General features: G+C 36.4%; 1 protein-coding gene and 1 pseudogene across 1 annotated transcript in view; one reads left to right on the top strand and one right to left on the bottom strand.

Moving 5' to 3' along the window:
• Positions 1 to 22,704, top strand: part of GAS7 (growth arrest specific 7) — a 306,684-nt gene that overhangs the window by 264,472 nt on the left and 19,508 nt on the right. The window contains exons 6-8 of the mRNA XM_044676359.1: positions 4,574 to 4,663; positions 14,700 to 14,815; positions 16,010 to 16,084. Coding sequence (XP_044532294.1) covers positions 4,574 to 4,663; positions 14,700 to 14,815; positions 16,010 to 16,084 — 281 coding nt within the window. The remainder of the gene's footprint in view (positions 1 to 4,573; positions 4,664 to 14,699; positions 14,816 to 16,009; positions 16,085 to 22,704) is intronic.
• LOC123244576 lies at positions 10,654 to 14,681 on the bottom strand (annotated as a pseudogene).

Here is a 22,704-nt window from a genome sequence, read left to right as displayed (position 1 = left end):
GCAACGTTCTACAAGGATTTTTCAGCTAGACATTTTAGAATTAGAATTGAATGAATGAATGAGCATTTTTTAAGGACCTAATGCTATATCAGGGACTCTGCTAAGCAATGGCAATACAAATACAAGTGAGCTCATCAAACATCTTGCACTCTAATGAGAGAGGACAACAACAGTAATGGAGCTAGTGTTGGGGAAATGTGACGGGTATTAGGATTAGATGAAGATGGGACAATTTGGAAAAGAAGAGTACCTAAATGCCTTGGAGCTGGCCAGAAAGTGGTGTATGGCCTTGCTCAGAGCAATAAAAGCTCACTTTAAAATATATATATATATATATATATATATATATATATATATATATATATTTATATGTTAGTTGGGGGCAATTAGGTGATGCAGTGCATAGAGTGCTATGCCTGGAGTTAGGAAGAATCATCTTCTCAACTTCAAATATGGCCTCAGACCCTTACTAGCTGTGTGACCCTGGACAAGCCACTTAACCCTCTTTACTTCGTTCCCTCATCTTTAAAATAAGCCGGAGAAGGAAATGGCAAACCACTCAAGTATCTTTGCCAAGAAAAACAGAAATTGGGTCATCAAGAGTCAGACATGACTGAAGAACAATTGAACAACAAAATTTTTTTAGTTTATTTTTATAAACATTTATTTTCTCTCCCATTTTGACACACACATAAAACAATTTTTAAAAGGAAGACTAGCTTAGCATTTTAAGATTTGAAAAGCATTTTATGTTATTTGACCTTTATGTATTTTCCTCATTTTACAAATGATTAAAATGTCGCTTAAACCCAGGGACACACCTCATAAGTACCTGAGGAAGGATTTAAATGCAGATCTTCAGGACTCTTTAAAGTTCTACACTCCATCAACCCCAGCACTTGGCTACCGCCCCAAACCCACATAACAAATGTGAAAAGTTGAGCAAAACACACTTCTGTGTCGTTCGTGTCCAAAATTATATGTGTCATTCTTCATGTTTAGTTCATTATCTCTAGCAGGGCATAGATGAAAGCTCACTTATCAACGAAGCCAGTCCACCAGGGATAAGAAGAAAGAAAGACTAAGATTCCAAGGGAGCTATAACTGAGTCCCGATAAATGATATCCTAACCCAGTGGTGGGCAACTACGGTCTGCAGGCCAGATGTGGCCCCCTAAAATGTTCTATCCAGTGGCGTGGCATTATTCCTAATCTGACAGATACAATGAGTAGGATATAATACAGTGAAACTTTGAAACAGTTGCCTTAGAAACTGACAGATGGGCATTTCCTTTCCTTTGGCCCCCTCTTTAAAAAGTTTGCCCATCACTGTCCTAACCCAAAGATCTTAGCATATATTATTAAACTGAGTCTCATATATAATAAAGATGAATGTGAAGTCCCATATCTAAGGGCTTTTTAAATTATTTTAAAATCCATGGTGAATGAGGGGAAGCATTTGTCTGAATGGAATTTGTCTGAAAATGGACTGAGTTTTTGTGAACTACAAGCTTAAAATACATTAACAATGTGATTATGACAGCCAAAAAAGCCAGAGTAGTTTCAAAAGAGGCATATTCTCCAGGAACAAAGCAGTGATAGAATACTTGCACGCTCATCTGGTCAGACCAAATCTTTGAAGAAACTAGAGTGCACATAGAGTAAGAAAACCAGGATGATGAAGGACCTTGAGTCCATATTATATCAGAATCATATAATGTCCATATGTCAGTGAGAACACTATAGTGTTTTTTAAGTATTTGAAGGGCTATTCAATTTGATCTACTTTTGTCCCAAACATGATGGAACTGGGAGGATGGGTGGATGGAAAATTAGAAAACAAGAAATTAGAGTTAAATATAAGGTAGTTTTTGAGGAAAGAAACCAGCAGCTAGGTGGGATCAGGGAAGGCTTCATCCAAAAAGATGATGTTTAAACTGTGATTTTAAGGAAGAAAGTAATTCTGAGGCATTGATATAAAGAATCTATGTTCTAGCCATGTGGATTATCTCAGGAGTTGGTGGGTCTTCATTGGAAGTCTGCAATTTGTACTTAGAATTCATTTTGATAGTTGATACACAATGTATACCTTTCCATATCTGAAATTTGTTGATTTTGTCAAGGAATTGAGAGCTTCATTTGTTAAGGAAGTGGGAGCTTTATCATGAAAACTATACCTGCAAGAAAGACACAGTAGCAGGAAAATATTGTTTTCCCTTTCTTCTCCATCTTTATACTTCATTGGATAGTGAAATGTGATGTCCACATTTCAACTTCATTAATCATCCATAAGGCACAAAGCAAGATGTATACTTTTCCCTCTGGTCCTTCCAGAGTTAAAATTCCCTACCCTGATACTCAAGTAACCTAGTAACCCAATGACTTTTCCCTCAAGCTAGGATTTCTGTTCTCAATTAACTATTCTTCTGATAAGACTTCAATTTCTTTGGGGATATCTCTTCTATAAAGGGATCTCATTATGGCAACATCTCTGTAAAAGATGGCATCAGTTACTATTATATTTGTTCCAGAGTTATAGCAGTTTACAGGACCCCTTCCTCTTCTTGCCTGCTTCTTCTTTCCTATCCTCCCTCCTTCCTTCCACTTGTCATACTCTCTGCTTCTAAGATAAGAAACCATTTGTGTAACACCAACACATAATTTAAGAAAAATATGCATTAGTGAGTTCCTCTTCATCTCTCTAAAGGACAATTCTAATAATACCCTTCTAACATTTGCTTCTCTAACCAGACCCATAAATACACAAAGACTCTGGATAGCTGAGTTTTTTGAGAGTTGAGACAATCCATGATCAGAAGTAGGACCACTAAGACTTTCTGTTTCTTTGGTAACTTTTTATATCACTCACACATTATGATAATATTTCTAAGAATTTCTTATTGCATGGGTTCTTTCTGTTGGGTTAGTTGTCAATTAAGTCATTTGTTTGGTTGACATTTTAAATGACTAATTGAAGAAACTGAGGATGTTTTATCCTAAAGGAGAATTTTAGAAGCAATGGTAGCCATCGTTAATATTTGAAAGGATATCATGTTGTAAGAGATATTAGATTCATCCATCTTGTTCCAGAGAAGAAGGCTAGGATCAAAAGTTTGAAATTGGAGAGAAACAGATTTTACATTGATATAAGAGTAAATTTCTTAATAGTTGGAGCTGTCAAAAAATAGATTGGGAATTCATTAATATTTCAGGTATTGGTGAGTTTCCAGTCCCTGGAGGTATTCAGATAGAAACTGAAAGACCTTTCATCCAGAATGTTAAAAAGGGATAACCTATAGATTATTCTAAGTGAAAAAATAATGTCTTTCCCCATTCAAAAATTTGAAATGTTATAAACAAAATATAGAATTGTTTTAAACTTGTCCCTGGGCCATTTTTGAGGAAAAAGAGGACTTTTTAGTGAGTTCTAGAGCACAGACTTAGTTTTCTTCCCATCCAATTGCTACCTTAAAGATTAGCGATGGTGATTTAGATAAGTTTCTCCCAATCCATAGAGATATGACTCATGGTTAAATGACTCTGCTTCCTTTCTGCTACTGATAACTAGGTTTAACTTATTTAATAGAAAAGTTTTTAGAGTGAGGATGATATGGCAGCATTATTTCTTTTTTTTGAGATTAGAGTCAGTGGAGAGATGATCAGAAAAAGGGTGAGGGGGGTAAAAAGAAGGGACAGAGTACAGAGAATTTATGCTTCTTTCTAGAATAAAGAGAAATTGGGAAAGTATGGTTCCTAGGTAGAGCCACAAGGTGATAGAAGAATGCTGCTTATTAATAAAATGACATATTCTCTCTAATCTATGCCTCAGTTTCCTTAACTTTATAATGGGGATTATAATGGCACCTTCCATGCAGGATTATTGTATCAAATCAGAAAAATGTCTATAGTATAGTGCAGCACATGGTAGGCTCTATATAAATGCTTCTTCATATCCACTGTTTCTTATAGCACAGTACTATTCCATTATATTCATATACCAGAATTTGTCAAACTCTTCTTCAATCAGAAGTACAGCTTTAATTATTTTTGGTGAATACTTGATTTGTTTCTCTTAATCCTCCCCAGAATGTGTGCCTCCCCGTGTGATCAAAAACTACAAACATTCCAGCTACTTTTTAAGCAAAATTCCAGTTACTTTCCAGAATGGTTACATCAATTCATGGCTCCAACACCACTGTATTAGTGTATGCTTTTCTCTCCATAACCCCTTAGACACTGACTTTTTCTTTTTCTCATCTTTCTTTGCCAGTCTTATGGGTAGAGTGTTTAGTGGGGCAGCTAGGTGGCTCAGTGGATTGAGAACCAGCCCTAGAGATAGGAGGTCCTGGATTTAAAACTGACATCAGATACTTACTAGCTGTGTGGCCTTGAACAAGTCACTTAAACTCAATTGCCTAGCCCTTACTGTTCTTCTGCCTTGGAACTAATACATTGTATTAATTGTAAGAGGACTCTAAGGGTGTTTTTTTTTTTAATGTTCAGGGGCCTCCCTTATGCTACCTCTTTATTTTCCTCACCATTTGGTAAAGATGTTGCCTCTGTTTCCTTTTCAGATAAACTGTGTGACTTTCCCACATCCAGATACAATGCCAGAGCAACAGCTATTGAAACCTACTGAATGGAGTTACTGTGATTACTTCTGGGTAAGTGATCCAAACTTCACTCTGTCCAAAGCTTCTCTTCTAGGGAATTAATGAATCCTGCTAATTGTGGGCAGACATTTATTAATTGCTCACTTTGTACTGTGCAGATGGATAGACATGTATAAGCAAGCAAAATAAATCTTGCCCTCAAAGAGACTATATTTTAATTGAGGAAGGCAGTACAAATGTGATGTGATATTCAGGGAGGGGTTTTTTGAAGGGAAAGTAAAAGGGAATGGTAATTGGAGTCATGGAGCAATTAGTGGACTTGTCCTATTGTAGAATAGTAGTATTGATTAGATTACTATTCTCAGAGCTAGAGTTAGGAGAAAATGATTAGTGAATAAACCTTTCTAGTAACTTTTGCAATATTGATTTAATTACAGTTCCCTGAGGAAGAAATCTAAGTGGGGAAGGAAAGAGGGAAGTTGTGTCAACAGAGTAGATAGAAGAAGTAGAGAAAATGGAAATCAATTCATTAAATATAAAGAATAGCTAGAATAGCCTAGAAGTGGATAATGTGGGGGTACCAGAATGGTAGTTCCAAAACTGAGTGAATTGTCTGCCAGGGCATGGTTCCTGGTGATTTGGTGACACCAAAGGTTCAGCAGTGGGATCAATGGTAAGAATATGTCTGGAATAGCATGTGAAGTATAGCTGGAACTAACCATTCTCTCTTTAAGACATTCCATGTCCCATGTCTGTTTTTGCTGAAGCTATGCCTGGAATATACCACCTTCTTACTTCCAGCTCTGTGTCCTATAGGAATCCTTTTTTGATCCTCCCTTTTCCCCATTGCTAGTGCTCTCATCCAAGAAATGTTTTATCTATATTCTGTATTTAGTGTAAGAGCATAAACTGAACAACAGAGGCCTGGGTTGATCTAGTTGCATGTATATATTTAACTTTATAATATCTAATGTTATTTCCACCTTTGGGCAAAGCTAGAAAAGGGCCATGACCAGGATCTCCTCTACTTTCTTATCTCTAAGAGGAGTATTAGGCTAGAATTATATTTATCTATGAGACACCAGACATATGTAGTCTAGGGTTATGCTGCTCCTTTAGGGGTACTCCCACTCCAGGCTGGAAAGATAAGTTAGTTTACTATCAGCTAGCTTCCTGCTCTTCCCCCAAATGCTTGCTGCACAATTGATAATCACAGATAGTAAGCCAACATATGTAACAAAAAAAAGTAGTAAAAATTTATTTAAAGCTATCTATAATCTGACCTTACTACTTTTACAATCTTCTTCCTTGACACCCCTGTGCATACATTTTATAATCTAATGAGACTGGCCTCACTAGATTGATGTTCCTCACACAAGATACTTGCTGGGCATTTACACTTGCTGCCTCTAAGCCTAGAACACTTTCCTTTATCTCCACCTCCTAACTTCCTTCAAGTCTCAGCTAAAATCCTGCTTTCTGCAAGAAGCCTTTCCTAATTCCCTGGAATACTAATGCCTTCCTCTATTGATTATCTCTAATTTATCTTAAATATTGCTTATTGCACTGAATTGTTTTCATGTTGTCTTTCGAATAAGTCTGTAAACTTCTTGAGATCAGGAACTACCTTTTCCCTTTAATTGTGCTTAGCACAGGATCTAGCGTATAGTAGATATTCAGTAAATGCTTGTTGACTTAAATAGAAATGAGTTTAATATTTTAATGTAAGTGATAGAATCCACAAGAGAGTATTCACTCAGGAGTGAAATGAATTCTTAGCTCAATTAAGGAAAGAGCAATCTAACCCAAAAAGACTGTTCTAAGTATCCTGGTGCAGGCACTGGGAATAAAGGGATGTATTGAAGGGCTTCTTTCTTTAAGGGTGAAAAAGGGGTTTTATGGGTTCAATATATTAAAGATCAGGGGTCGGCAATGTATGACTCTCGAGCCATTTATGGCTCTTTCTGCAGGAGCCATAAAGTCAATTTTTTTCAGGTGCTGTTACAGGAGTGCACACTGTGAGTACTGTATGGCTCTCACGAAATTACATTTTAAAAAATGTGGCGTTTATGGCTCTCACAGCCAAAAAGGTTGCTGACCCCTGTTAAAGATTGAACTATTATCAATCCTCAATTAAGAATAATTTCAAATCAAAATTGACTTTTATGGAAATTTATTTACATGAAAAGAGAGAGAGGAAGTATGGAAATAAGAATCTACCCCACTGATTAGTCCAGGTAGATCTTAACCGTCAGCTGAGGGTTAAAGGGCCTGAGGCCCAGAGGTGAATAGAGCAAACTTCATTCACAGAATCTATAAAAAGAGGTTTCTTAATAGAAGTTCAGGAAGACTCAGTCTTTAAACTCACCATGTGGAACAGTCTCGGTCATGAACCAGCAAAGCTCCCTCAGGTCCCCTTCACCAAACCATCCACAGCCTCACTCTCCCCACTCCCTCCTTGGAAGGGCCACATATATATCACTTCCAGTGCCTTCCCTTAGCCTTTGTGACCAATCACAATAGACACTTTCTCATAGAAAGCGTAGGGGGGTGGTCTGCTGATTCTGATTGTTACTCACTCTAGCACACGTGGGTTAGGACCTCCTAGAATTGGAAGGTGCTCTCACCTTTGGTGATTAAATCTAAAAATGGGCAGTGTAGACTTACTTTATCACATTTCTCAGAGTGCCTGTAGTTCTGAGGGAGATTTCACACCTGCTATTCTAATTCACACCTTCCCTCTCCTATCTGAAATCTCTTCCCAGATAAGGATTCACTTTCCTATTCGAGACAGCTAAGTGATTCAGTGGAAAGCCATTGGACCTAGACTTAGGAAGACCTAAGTTCAAAATAGGCCAGAGACACTTACTAACTGTGTAATCTTGGAAAGTCAAGAGTAATAATAACAACTACCTCCTGGTGTTGTAAGGATAAAAGGAGATGGCATTTGTAGGATAAAAGGAAATGGCATTTGTAAAGTACTTTGCAAAACTTAAAACTACATAAATTTGTCATTATCTCTTATTGTCTCAGTCTATCATTAGTTACATCTGCACATAATGCAGTATCTCAGATATCCTTCATAGAACCAACCACCCATGCTCAATTACGCAGGAATGTTATATTAGTTTTCTATGTACGCATTGTTTTTCTATTCCTTCTCCCAAGGTGCATGCATTCAGGAAGGAATAGCACCTCTACTATAAGGACTTGCCAAGCCCTCGAGGGGCTGTTCATCCATCTTTGGTGTCTTTCTGTCACTCAAATATAAGCTGTGGCTCCAAGTAACTATAGCATGTATGGCTGGTCTTAGCAGATGAGCTAAAACAGATTTGGAGAAACCAATATGTCTCAAACCCATCAGTGAGTTAAGGGGATGTCTTCACCAAGCATATGAAGACTTCCCCTATCAAAATGGGCAAATGAGAATAATTTGTTCCAATGACCATGAAAGCAGCTGATGCAGGTGCCATCCAGCACTGAGACCTTTGTCAAACATTGAAGATACCAAAGTGATAACACTATAACCTGGGCCATCACGTCTTCACTGGACTTCAGTGACTCTGGAAAAGAGAGGGAGGCTGATGACTATACAACAATACTTTGTTTTGTGCCTTCACATTTGAAGAGGACAAAATGAAGGATGAACAATAATAATAAATAATATCTCCTTTCCCAAAATGAGATGTGTGCTCCTCAAGATCAGAGACTATTTTGTTTTTTAAATTTACAATATAAGCAGAGATAAACAAGGAAATTGTATTATGCTTAAAGGAACCATATGAGCAATGAACAATTATTAATATTAAACTTATGTGCTCCAAATGTTATGGCATTTGGGTATAAATTCATAAGAAAATATACTGAATTGAAAAAAGACTATAATAAAATATGAATCATGAATGTTCTTCTCTGACAAAGATAATAAAAAAGGGAAATATAGAATTGGAAAGAAGAAAATTTAGAGCTAAAAGATTTAAGTTGCTTTCTGAATGGTATCTTCTTAAGAATACACATTTCTTAGCACCACATCACCATTTTACAGAAATTGACAACATATTACAAAGGAATTACAGTTAACTTTAAAAAAGCAAAAATTCTAAACACATTCTTTATAGACCATAGCAAAATAATAATAGTAATCATTTCAAGGCACTCCAATCTAAATGGAGGCTTAATGATGAAATCCCAAATAATGAATGAAAAAAGAAAAAAATCACAGAAACAAATATTATTTATGTTAAAGACAATGATAATGATGAATTATCATGCCAAAATTTTGGAGATGAAGTTAACACAATCCTTAGAGGAAAAATATCCCTAAAATTGTTCATTATATTAAAAACACAGGGCCAGGAACATAGTAAATGTTTAATAAATGCTTTATATATTTAACAATTTATGAACAAAAGAGAAGATTAATGAAGATATTATACATTTTTCCCAAAATTAACATCTTTATTAAGTCAGTTAAGAAATTTTCACTGTAGAAAAGTTAACATTGAGGGTTTTAACAAAACCAAAATAGACTTTTTTTACACAATATGCATGTTAGCAGCAATCTACTTTTGAGGTTTCCATTTTCTGCTGTTTTTAAAATAGTATAAACAGTATACATTAGCATGGAATGTCTTGAGTCCACTTTTTATCCTAATTCTGTAATTTTAGGCCTTCCAGTGCAAGATAATTTATAATGCATGTGCTAGCTCTCAGTCTCCCTAATGAAAACAAAATAATGCACAAAGTAAGTAATCCTGTCACTATAAAGTCCTGAGGCAGACTTTCTGGCTTAAGAATTTGTTCTCATTACTTTATTCTCACCTCCTCCTTCTTATGACATAAACCATGAGTGCTACACTTGCATGTAAACTCACCCCCTCCTCCCCTAAACCCCACAAAAAAAGAGTATTAGCAGCCAACTGGACAACTTGGCATTTGGTTTCTGAGTGGGTTTTTAGAAAATCTGATGACTATACAATATTTAACTAGTCCAATAAAAGCCCTTTGACCTCTATATTGCTTTTCCATTTTTTTTTATATCCAGCAGATAACGGTGCCTGCAAAGGTGCCAAAAATATATAGCATACACTTTAGCCTTTCTAAATAAAAGAAAATTTCTTATATACATAAGAGAGGATATATCTCATTTAAATACCTATTTATCAGCATGTAATACCACCAACTCAAAAAAAGTTCCATTAAACTCACTGCTATCATAACTACTTAGAATCACTACTATTAAAATTCTGGGACCATGGGTTGCTCAAGTAACTGTTTCTTCAGTGTTAATGGCCACTGACAGTCAAAGATTAGGGCATCCCACTTTTAACTGTCTTCCACAGAAATAAAATTTAATATCCCTATGATAATAGCATATAATTTTTTCCCAATGACAAAAAGGAAGTCACACAGCTATGCAATACTCCACATTTTTAACATAATGAAACAGAATGGTAACATTCACCTTCATTCTCTTAAGTGTTAACATTACTAAAAAAATTTCACTACTCTTCAAAATGCTAAAATCTATAAATATAATTTTAAGATTAATTTTTCAGATACAAATCACACCAAAAGATGACTTTCCATTTAATCTCAAAATTTCCATTTTGATAGTAGTAAATAAATCTGGCTCAGATTTATAAGGGTTTAATCCATTCTTTAAAAAAAATTTGCAACTATTATTTACTGCACAATGAATAAAATGGGAAAATTATATCAAATTAAAAATTGAGAAATGAGAAATTTAAGGAACCTTAACATAGAAAAGAATAAGGTACAACATTTACATCAGCAGATTCCATTTTTTTTTAACCATCACCACAGGGAAGTTCCTTTCTATGCTTTTTAAGTAATACTATTACCTCCATTTCTCAAGGATGAAAAGACAATGTTTGTAAAGATCTACCCTTGTTTTAAAATAAAAACGAAAGAGTAGACTGAATTCCTTTTTATTAATATACACATCAGGTTATTGAAACGTGAATTCATTTCCCTCAAAGATGGCACTTGCAGACAGAAGATGCAGATGACTACAACCTTCAGAAGTTTACTTGATAAGATTCTTCTACAGCAGTTTGATACTGTTTCCTCATCTAACTGAAGATTCACAAATTCTCCATAATCAAACTGATGTCTGATTTAGATGACTAACAAAATTCCTAGTCATCTGGCTAGGATCTCCCCATGGAAGAGACACAAATAGGACACATCATAGAGACTATCTGAAAGAGATGACTATTATTACAATGATCCAGTAAATGTTGTCTTGTAAAGTTTGCTTCTTGACAAGGGACGCTTAAATATGGGATGCCCCGTAGAACTTGCATCTCCTAGATAGGTCTCTGTATTATCAGATGTAAATGTCTTGCTCCTGTAACTATTCCCTACTGAATCCTGAGAGATCTGAAAGTTTGGAATGATGAAGAATACACCATACTCATCCTGATGCTTCTTACAAGATTTGTAATAATGTCTCATGTGATAAAATTCTATTTGCACAGTATCTGCAGCTACAAGAAAACTTCCTCATGACATTTTCAATCCCACTTTTAACTGTCTTCCACAGAAATAAAACTTAATTTTCCTTTGTCTAAGGCCTGTTCTGGACATGCTCACTCTCTTCTAGTTACATTTCTGCAACAGAGGGGACAGTGTATTCAGCAGTCAGGAAACATTTTCTACAAAAAAACATGCTGACAGGCTGTAGTCTGCACCAGGATCTCGAACATCTCCTGACAGATTGGGCAATAGAAGTCATCTTTGGTATAGGATGTGGTGGTGGAGAGCATCTCAGCCTTGGTGCGAGGCTGGCAGGAGACTATGATGGTGGCAGCAGCAACAGCCCCAAGCCTGGCTCCCTGGGCAGCTCAGTGACTAACTCAGTCTGCAATAGATTATACATTTTAATAAACTAACTCAATAACTCTTACAAGAGGGAAAATCTTGAAAATTATAAGAAAAATAAACTGGAAACTAAAAAACTGGTAAGAAGATAAAAGAACTGATAAACCAAACTATAATCTGGTTCTCTAAAAAGACTAACAAAATTTTAGCCTACCTGATTAAGAAAAATAATGTTCATTCAACAAATGGAAAAAAGTGATGTCACAACCAAAGTAGAAGAAATTAAAAGAGTCATCAGACTCTACTATGTATAATTATGTGCCAACAAACCTGAGAACACAAAAGAAATATAGAATTACCCTCAAAAATATAAAATAATCAAACAGCATATCAAGTAGTGGGAACTTGATATCTCTATCTAATATCCTGTTAGAAATTAAGTTATCCAGTCTCAAAAAAGGAAATAGAATTGGCTTTAAAAGAAATGCCATAAACTAATTCTCTGTCTTGATAGATTTATAGATGCATTTTATCAAACTTTTAAAGAACCATTAATAACTATATTAAACAAATTATTCTTAACTATTGAGAAAGAAAACACTCTACCAAAATCTTTATGAGATTAAATAATATCTGAAAGGCTCATCCATGGGAAAATAAAGCTAATGAAGAGAATTTAATAGTTTTCAGAGAATTACCTCTATTTTTCCAGTTAAATATGAAGCAAGGTCTTCAACTGAGAGTGCTGGGGAAAGGATTGCTATTGTGAGGCCTGAGACGAGATGAAAAAAGTTTGGAACAGTCACTGTGGAGAGAATACTGAATTCATAAAGAGGGAGTAGAATGTTTGCTTGTATTAGTAAAGACTCAGTCAAGATTAGATAATATAAACTTTTAGTAGATCCAGGCAACATAGTTTTGTGATTTCCTGCAGTGCTGTTCATTATCACATAAATAAGAATTAAGGGGGTAAATGGTGGAAATAATTCAGGGTTCGGACTAAGTGAGGAATTCAAGAGTAGAAGATAATGCAGAATTTAATTGGTTCACCAAAGGGTCAAGATAGAGAAGAAAAGAGAATTAAGTCAATGCAGGGGTGATGGTTTGGGGAAAAACAGGACCATTAAGATTTGAGAACACAGTGAAAATGAACTGTTTTCCAAAAAAATTTATTTAATTGATTAATTAATTTAGTGTATTTTCCATGGTTACATGATTCATGTTCTTTCCCTCCCCTCCTTTCTCCCTGCTCCCAAAGCCGACAAGCAATTACACTGCGTTTTATGTGTTCAAAAACTATTTCCATATTGTTGATATTTGCAATAGAGTGATCATTTAAAGTCAACATCCCCAATCATATTCCCATCCAACCATGTGATCAATCATATTTTTCTTCTGAGTTTTTACTCCCACAGTTCTTTCTCTGCATTTCTACTCCCACATTCTTTCACTGTATATGAATAGCATTCTTTCTCATAAGCCCCTCAGAATCGTCCTGAATTATGTGTATAAGGTTCTCGTGGTTCTGCTCCTTTCACTCTGCATCAGTTCCTGGAGGTCTTTCCAGTTCACATGGAATTTCTCCAGTGAAAATGAACAGTTTTAAGGATCATATTGCATAGGGAAATTTAAAATAATAAAAGATCAGGATCATGAAAATAAAAGTGGAACATTTGTGGATGATTGCAAGATCAAGGATATCATCTCTGTCTGTAGGTGAGGTGGGGTGAAGGAGTAGGTCAAGAGACTTGAGCAGAGTTGAGGTATTGGAGAGTTAGGGAATTTTCTAGAGCATCAGTATGTATTTTGAAGTTCCAAGTGGGAGAAACAGAAGATGAGTAAACATGAAAGATTGTGAACCAGGCACTAAATTCACTGAAGAATTAAGGTTAGCATCAGTCAATCACAGGCATCAGGATCTGGACTGAATAATAAATTTGGATGGCATAAACTTCAAAAAAAGAGAAGTTGCTTACTGAAGATGTTAGAGGGAGAGTGTGGCATTGGTGAACATGGAACTCCTTATTATCAATTATAGGGTATGAAAGATATTGTAGCTAGTATTAGAAATAATGACAAGGAAGTCAGTATCATCAGAAGGGAACCAGGACTAATAGAATAAGTTAGAAAAAAAGAGGTTTCTGAAAAAAGGAAGTGTGTTAATCATGAACCAGGCCTTCCAGAGAGCACAATGGAAAGGGTGGTCATATCTGAGATGAAGCTTTGGGATCTGGCATAGGCTTGAGGTGGATTGTAGTATAAGGGAGTGGCCAGTTGGAAGATGGGGAGCAGTGTTTGTACATTGCAAGCTGGTTATCAGAATCATTTGGCTAAGATGAGAATAAGGACTTGGAAGTACACCTGCCATTGAGGAGAGAGGCCACTGAGAGCATCTATGGTTAGAGAAAGGTGTGTTATGGGAAGTATGTGTTCATCTTCCCTTTTTTTTAATTTATTTTTTTATTTTAAACCCTTAACTTCTGTGTATTGACTTATAGGTGGAAGAGTGGTAAGGGTAGGCAATGGGGGTCAAGTGACTTGCCCAGGGTCACACAGCTGGAAAGTGTCTGAGGCCAGATTTGAACCTAGGACCTCCCTTCTCTAGGCCTGGTTCTCAATCCACTGAGCTACCCAGCTGCCCCTTCATCTTCCCTTTTAAAGTTTAACCTTGTGACAGATATGTCCTGTGGCTCTAAAAGCCATGCTTCACAGCAGGCAGGAGGGACACTTATGTTTGACGTGGAGGAGAAGTGAGGGCTGCTTGCATTATGGTCCTGGGGATGGCCCTAGGACAAGACCAAAAGGGAAGCCAGCATGTATGTGGTCTGTGAGGGCTCTAAACTTCAAAAGACAGTACTTGTTTATAAATAAATACATAGTCTATCTTTGCTTTTAAAAAAAGTTATTCCTATTACTTTGTACTTACCTTTCATATAATAAAAAATATAGGTTCTACTTGGAATGAATTGGGTTAGCCAGGTTGCAAATTTTCTTGTCATGTTCTAGGAAATGAGCTAAACAAGTTATGAAGGAAAGTAAGGCCCCTGTTAGTCCAACTGTCCCATTTGTTGCATCACCAGGATGTCTTTAATATTTCATTCTAGAGTTTTCACCTTCGTGTCCTATCCTCCACAACTATCTTTGTTTTTTAGAAGTCATGTACAAATGTGCTAACTGTGATCCTCTTAGGTTCCTCTTAGCCCCCAATCTCTTCTTACCTCATCTTTTTTTTCCTTTACAGGCTGATAAGAAGGATCCCCAAGGCAATGGCACTGTGGCTGGGTTTGAGATTCTTCTTCAAAAACAACTGAAAGGCAAACAGATGCAAAAGGAAATGTCAGAATTCATTAGGGAAAGGTAACCATTGTTCCTATGCGTAGAGAACCTTATCAATCTCATGCTCCTTAGCCTAAAGGGAAGCAGTGAGCCAGTGACTGAGTACTGGTAATAGAGAGGCAGGGTGGTTCATGCTAGTCCTCAAGTCAGAAGACCTGGGTTTGGAACCTTTTATTACCATTAGCTTAATCTCTCTGGGTCACAGTTTTCTTGCTTATAAAATGAGGAAGGTTGACTACATGATTTCTTATATCCCTTCCAGCCTTGAATCTGTTTTTAAAGAATAGATTTAATACTGATATTGTTATAGGGGAGCAAATTGGTGAACCCCTGGGTTCAGGAAGGAAACCATTCTCAAGAATGAGAGGATTCCAAACTTAGCTTAAAAGTAAAAAAGAAAGATTTATTAGTAAGATAGGATTAATGGCCAGCAAGACAGCATGAGTGGAGCAGCCATGGGAGGCTTCCCCTGGGTCCCCCAGTTCTTGCCCTTTTGTATCCTTTCCGGTCCTGTGTACGTGACTCCCTGCACTCAGGCACTCAGTTGGTACAGGGTCAGTCCTAGACCCTCAGGGCCTAGACTGTCCAGGTGTGTCCAGGAGGTGTATCTCTTTGCCTATCTCAACTCAAAGGAATTCCAAGGACAATGGTCCTTGCCTTGGGGGTCTCAAGGGCAGGAAGGGGGAAGGGAATTCCCCTGCTCACAGCCTGCCAGAGTCAAGGGGTACAGGGTCGCTGCCATCTCTGCACAATGCCCATGTCAATATTAAATATTGATATTCAGGGATACAATACAAATAGCAATCATTTGGGGCACCTTTGGTGACACTCTTAATACAGAGATATCAAATGAGAAAGAAACCAAGCCAACCTCTAAAATATATAATGAACTATGTTGGAAGAAGATGGAGTCAAGAAAAGTGTCTTTTCATTGAACATTGTAATGAACTAACTGTAGACTACTGCAGTTCCATAGAGACAATAATGAAAAGGCCTGATGGTGGGAAAATTTGACTGTTTGAATCTTTGAAAGGTTAGCAAGATTCTCACTGAAATTCCAGACCAAATTTCCAAAATGGTAAAGAGATATTTAGAAAAGGGTGAGGGCAGAAAAGGAGGGAGAAAAGCCATAACCAGCACATCTTTTGGTCTGTAGTATCATTGGACAAACTTCCATGCTATAGAAATGATTCACTGGGTTTTATGTCTTTTCAGAATTAAGATTGAAGAAGAATATGCCAAGAATTTAGCCAAGCTCTCTCAGAATTCCTTGGCAGCTCAGGAAGAAGGGTGAGTTTTGGTGTGGGAGAAGTTGGTGGTGATGAGATGGGAGAGATTGGTGATGGTGATGGGGAGGAAGGTTAAGAGTTTTTCAATTTCCCTTTTTGTCCTAGCTTCTTGCTATCGGTACAAATGTGATATGCTTAGAGAAATTTCCTTATGTAATCTAGCTTCCTTTATAGATTTGGTTTGCTCGGATCCCTCTATAACCTTTCTATTTGCCAAGTTACTACAGAGGTTTTGGACTGCATCTCTGTCATTAAAATTACTAGAGCAAGAAAAGACATTTGACATCTTGAGATCAAATATTCTTAGTCTTTGTAAATTTGTTTTGTTTTGTTTTTAACATTTTGGTAGCTGTGTTTCAGTATAATTAATTTTCTTTTTTATGTATTTTATTTTATGTATTTAAAAATGTTATTTCAAGGAATACATTGCCAGAGAGGTCTGTGATATAAAAATGATTAAGAACCCCTGATGTAGATTAGCCCAACTACTTATAAAAACCTCCCTTTCTAAAGTGAGCAAAAGCTACTCACTAACCATTTTGAGAGTATCAGTATAGCCCCTATTAGGAATCACAGTGTTTTAGTTAAAATCCTGCAACATTCAGCAGTCTCCAAACTCCTAAAAATCTTACATAGAAAAGTAATAACTGCAACCCTTTGGATTGTGCTGCAGCCCATGAGGATGGTTGAGGCAGCTACCATCAATTAGAATTATAATCTCTCAGACATCAAAGATTCAACCTGCACTTGACCTGGAATCCACCCTATGACATGCCTGCCAAATTATTCTCTAGCTTCTGCTTGAAAAGAGTAAGGCAGAGACTCCTAGCTCCCAAGGTGGTCCATGTCTCCTTTGAGCAGCTTTAAGTGGTAGAAAGTTTTTTTTTTGGCTTTCTGCAACTTCTGCCCATTTCTAGAAATAAGAAGTACCTCTTCAACATGATAGCCATTTCCAAAGTGCAGTGCTTTGAGCCTTGTGGTTATAGGAAGAAGGCTCAACCCGATCAGCTCCTTGCCTGAAAGACCATAGAATTTTGGATCTGGAAGGGAACTTGAAAGGTCATCTAATCAACCCTCCTATCCAGTGCAGGAACCCCCCTGCAGCAGCATCCCAGACAAGAAAACATTTGTACATTCTTGTTTTCAATCTAGTAATAAGTTATCAGATAGAGATACATCACTAAAAAACTGGCCTCAAAGTCAGGAAGACCTGGGTTCTTGTACTTACCATTGATATACTAGCTATTTGACCATGCACAAGTCTCTTAATGTCTCAAAACTCCAGGCAGCTCTCTAGGACAAAGTTGCAAAGCAGGTTTCCATCTGAATAGTGTTTCCTCACCGAAGATTTTCTATACCAAAGAAATCACCAAAAGTCAAGTACAAAAAACCCCAAAGCATCCTATTTGAATACTTCAAGAAATCATAAGCTCACTATTGCATGGGACAGTCTTTTCATTTTTGTATAGCTTTAGTTGTTAGAAATTTCTGCTTTCTGTTGCTCTCTGTTTAATTCCTTCAGGAAGACAGGGGTTTCCAATTAAATGTGTCTTCAATTGAACTAAATACTTTGTCCAAATATTTAATCAAGCAGCATCCTCTAAAGGGTTTTCCATCAGGCCTGCTGGCTAATATTGTACCATTCAAAGTTTGCCTTTCTTGATTTTTTTGGCTACTCAAATGAAATTAATTCTCATTCCAATGATTTTCCTCCTACTGCTTACAATCCCCTCACCCCCACCTTCACCCACCCAGTTCATCAGGCACTGCTGAGGGATATGTAAATACCTGGACATTTTGGAAAATCACTGTGGTCACTGGCAAATGAAGTTCTAACTTAGTAAGTCCAGGAATGGGACTATCCTAACCGCACCCACATACTATAACCCCAGCCCCCAGAAGTCTTTCAGTTCCCAGCTCTTCTAACTGGGCTAATTCCAAGTACTCTTAGTTCTGCCAATGAGTACAACGTATGCTTCCAACATGAGCATCCCGTTCTACAAATAGGCATACACTGCCATGACCTACACAAATACACATGCTCCTGCTCTCACTCTGCCTATGCTTTCACTGTGGCTAAGTAGCTGCTTTGTTGTTTTTCAGATGCTCTGAAATTTTGACTATATCTACTTGTTTCCTAAAAGCAGTTCTGGAGTCTAAGACTCTGTAGTGATTTTTGATATGCTGACTGCTGAAACTTGAGCTGCTTTTGCAATTTAATATCTCCATGTAAATTTTATTTTATAGGACATGTAATTAAAGAAATAAGATCATTTATTCTATCCATAGTTTTCTCTCAAAGAGAAAAGTAATGGTATTATAGAACCTTCCTTATTGTCATTTGTGACAATTACATACATTTTAATTTAGTTTTTTTAAAAATATGCCTTAGTCTACCTCCATTCTTTGCAGAAGCTGGACTGTGGAAGTAATTACCAGACCCTTCACACCAGATTCTTAACTAACTTGCTGATTTTATACCAACCCCATCAGGTGTAATAAAGTCTCATCAAATATGAACATACCCCCTATTTGGTATCATTTAAATTCATCCAGTGGCCTTTGGTCCTTCCAAACTGAATGAGGATTTTTCATGCATAGTTAAAATGCTTTTGATTGAGATGTGAGATTTTGATTGAGATTGAAATATGCCTTGTTTGTGACTCTTGATTGGTTCATTCAGGAAGTCCAGCTGCTCTGTAATTTTTGAGGTAGTGTTATGGAATTTTTATCTTATACTCTACCCCCCTGTTTAATATTTGCTGTCCACAGCAAATTTACTGGCATGGGTTGGCAAAATTCATAGTTCCCAATCCTGGATAGCTCCTTAGTAATTCAAAAAGCTCTCATATTCTTTCTGCAAACATTCCTTAGTGTCTTATAGTAGTCTGTACTTATTCCTATTTTTTTTAAATAGTTATAATTCTCCCACCACCACCAGATTTTTAAATCTGATGGGGGTGGAGGACAGGGAAGGGAGGATGTGGAAACTCTGCTCATGTTCCTGAGATGGGGAAAAAAGCTACAAGTTCAAGGTTCTTTAAATTAAGCTAAGCCAGGCCTCTCCTGTCCCATAAAGCAACCAAGACTTGTTGTGATAACTGTTATATGTCGCCTATTTTTGGAATGTTGCAGATAGCCAGTGATAATGATGATAATGATGATAGCTATAATAACTAAAAAACATACATTGCCTTAATGTTTGCATAGCACTCTAAAAATATTATCTCATTTTATCCTCACAATGATCTTGGAAACAGGTACTATAAATATTATCCCCATTTTGAAAAGAAGGAAACTGAGGGAGACAGGTTAAGTGATTTTCCCAGGGTCACACAGCTAATAAGTTTCTGAATTTGAATTTGTCTTTCTTACTCTAGACCCAGCACTCATAATAGTGCTGCCATGAATATTTTTGTGTACATAGGTTCTTTGGAGATTATCTACTCTCATTCTATTGAAAAGGTCCAGCCTTTCTAAAAATCCTATGTGGATTCTTACACCTTAGGAGGGAAGCCAAAGACTGGGAAACAATTGGGAAGGAGACACAGAGAGATCTGTAACATTGTGTGTGTATATGAGAACAAAGGAAATGGCAAGGGTTTTACATAAGATTACAACTTCAATTTCAAAGATAACAAACAGGTGGCAACACAATTGTACAGCCAGGTGCCCAGGAAGAGTAATTTGCAAATACTTCCAGACTAGTAAAAAAACTTCTCTTCCCAGAACCTTGGTCAAAACCTTTTTCAGAGGCTGACCACTTTTTCAGATGTTGTGTCTTTAACATTCCAAAAGACCTTTACAACTTGTCTGCCAGCTTTCAGACTATAGATAATAATAGAGGCTTAATTTTTAAGTTCAACAAAATTTTAACCCAATCTAATTTAAGGATTCAGAAATCAATCATGTGAAATATTATAAATATATTCATGTAAGTCTGATCTGTGAACACTTTGCTCATTGGAGTCAGCTTTTTAATACTTCTTTAATATCTTCATGATTCGTCATTTACTAAAACCCTTCATAGATTAAGTGATTTAGTAGACATTGTTAATAGTTTATATTTTTTCTTTTCAAAACTATTCATAGCCTTTGCTTACCTATTGGGGAATATTTCTTAATCTCGTAGGCTTCCTTAAATTCTGTATAAACCTTAGATATCAAAATTTTTTATCAAGAGATATTTAGTGCAAAGATATTTCCCCCTCAGGTAACAAGTTTCCTTCTTATTCTAATTGTATGGGTGTTACACAGAATTTATAAAAATATTTTATAAAACCAAAATTATCAGGGTTTTTTCAAATTATTCCCCAAACTTAGGTTGAGAGATCAGTTATGAAGGAAAACATAACTTAGAAAGTTTATACAAGGTAGACCAAGCACTTTATAGGTTATACAAAAGCCTCACAAAGAATGAAGTAAATTATATTTTAACAGATAGGAAAATGCTTATATTAACATGGGAACTATTTCTGGGTCAACTGTATGTGTAATAGTGGGACGATCAACTTGTTAAGTTCAAAATTAATAAAACTAAAACAAAAACAAAAAACAAATTAAAATCAAAGCAGAGGTTTTTCAGCTAACATGATGGTGTACTAAAAGAATCCTAGTTTACTAAATTTAAACAATAACCAATAAAGAAGCAGGATATAAAATAAGTCCACATAAATCATCTTCCTTTCTATATTACCAATACAACTCAGCAGGGAGAGATAGAAAGAGAAATTTCATTCAAAATAACTATATAAGGGGGCAGCTGGGTGGCTCAGTGTATTAAGAGTCATACCCAGAGACGGGAGGTCCTGGTTTCAAATTTGACCTCAGATACTTCTTAACTGTGTGACCCTGGGAAAGTCACTTTTTAACCCTTACCTTCCATCTTAGAATCAATACTGGGTATTGTTTCTAAGGCAGAAGAGTGGTAAGGGCTAGGCAATTGGGGTTAAGTGACTTGCTTAGAGTCACCAAGCTAAAAGTATATGAGGTAAGATTTTAACTCAGGACCTCTGGAATCCTGACCTGGTTCTCAATACACTGAGCCATCTAGATGCTCCCCAGACATATAGTTCTTTTTTTTTTTTTTTAAATCTTTTTTTTTTAAACCCTTGTACTTCGGTGTATTGTCTCATAGGTGGAAGATTGGTAAGGGTAGGCAATGGGGGTCAAGTGACTTGCCCAGGGTCACACAGCTGGGAAGTGGCTGAGGCCGGGTTTGCATATAGTTCTTAAAGGAAGAAATCTGTCAGCATTCATAAGAAAAAATGTTCCATATTACTAATATGAGAAATGCAAATTAAAATGCTTAAGACTCACTTATCAGATTGACAAAGATAATTTTAAAAAAGGAATATGATGATTATAGGAGTGGCTAAAGGACAGGCACACTAATGCTTTGTTGGTGAAGCTATGAATTAGTCCAGCCATTCTAGAAAGCAATAAGTACTCAAAAAGTCACCTATTTGTCTATATCATTTATCCTCATTATTCCACTAGTAGCCATATGCCCTCAAAAGAGATTTAAATAAATAAACTTTAAAATAGGACAAAGAAACTATATGTATACAGCAATAGCTGCTATGGGCTAGGGGTTGCTTCAGGCTAGTCACCTGGTAGTTTAGGTATAATACTGGAACAGAATAGGTCACTCAAATTTAACAAATTAAAGTGATCTGGAAAATGAATGGCCTGAAGGTCGAGTTTCAATTTAAGGAACTAGAGATATATAGTGAAGAGAACATTTGGGGGAACATAAGAGCTGTCTTCAAACACTTTAAGGGCTTTCTTGTGAAAGAGTTATTTGATTTATTCTACTTGGCCACAAGAAACAGAATTAATAGCAATGCATAAACATTTCAGAGACAAACTTCTGCTTGATTATGTGCGAGTAAAAAAAAAAAACAAAAACTTCCATATAAGGAGAGCTATGCAAAATAAAATGGTGTACCGGGCAACATAGTAGGTTCCTCCCTCAAAAGAAGTCTTCAAAGAATGACTGAATTACCTTTTGTTGGGGAGATTGTAAAAGGAATTCTCAGTTGGGCATGAGTTAGATTACAGCACCTCTGAGATCTTTTCTAACTCTGAAATGTTGTTAACTCTGCAATAAGTTTTTCCACACTTAGCTAAACTCTTTTTTGGGTGATGGATATGAATTAAATCAACTTAAATATTTAGTTTGGATTTATGGATTCATTTTAAGATGTCTAGGAAGCATGGAACCAAGCATTGAAGATTTCACTTGTGAGGTCAGTGAAGGTCATTGTTTATAAATGTTTAGAAATGTAAATAAATAGGAAAATAAATGTTAAGAAGAAATGTTAATTATCTTTTTCTACATAATTCAGCTTTTTCTAGTTCCCATTTTTTCATCTATAGATCAGGCCTTAGCTCTACCTAGGATGGCATTTTCCCCAGGGTAAATTTTTCAATTGGGACAATTGTAAGAAAAAGGCCTAAATTTAGAGTCAAGAAGAACTGGATTTAAAAATGGGCTCTGATACTTCTTGCTTCTAAGCTCACTTTCCTTATCTATAAAAATAAAGAAGCTGGACTAAATGATCTCTAAGGTCCCTTTCTAGATATAGGAATTGTATGTTACTATTATACGATAGTATG

The sequence above is a fragment of the Gracilinanus agilis genome, chromosome 4, assembly GCF_016433145.1.
Source record: "Gracilinanus agilis isolate LMUSP501 chromosome 4, AgileGrace, whole genome shotgun sequence".
In the NCBI taxonomy this organism is placed as follows: Eukaryota; Metazoa; Chordata; class Mammalia; order Didelphimorphia; family Didelphidae; genus Gracilinanus; species Gracilinanus agilis.
Note: the sequence above shows the minus strand (reverse complement) of the source record. Positions and strands in the feature narration are given on the sequence as shown.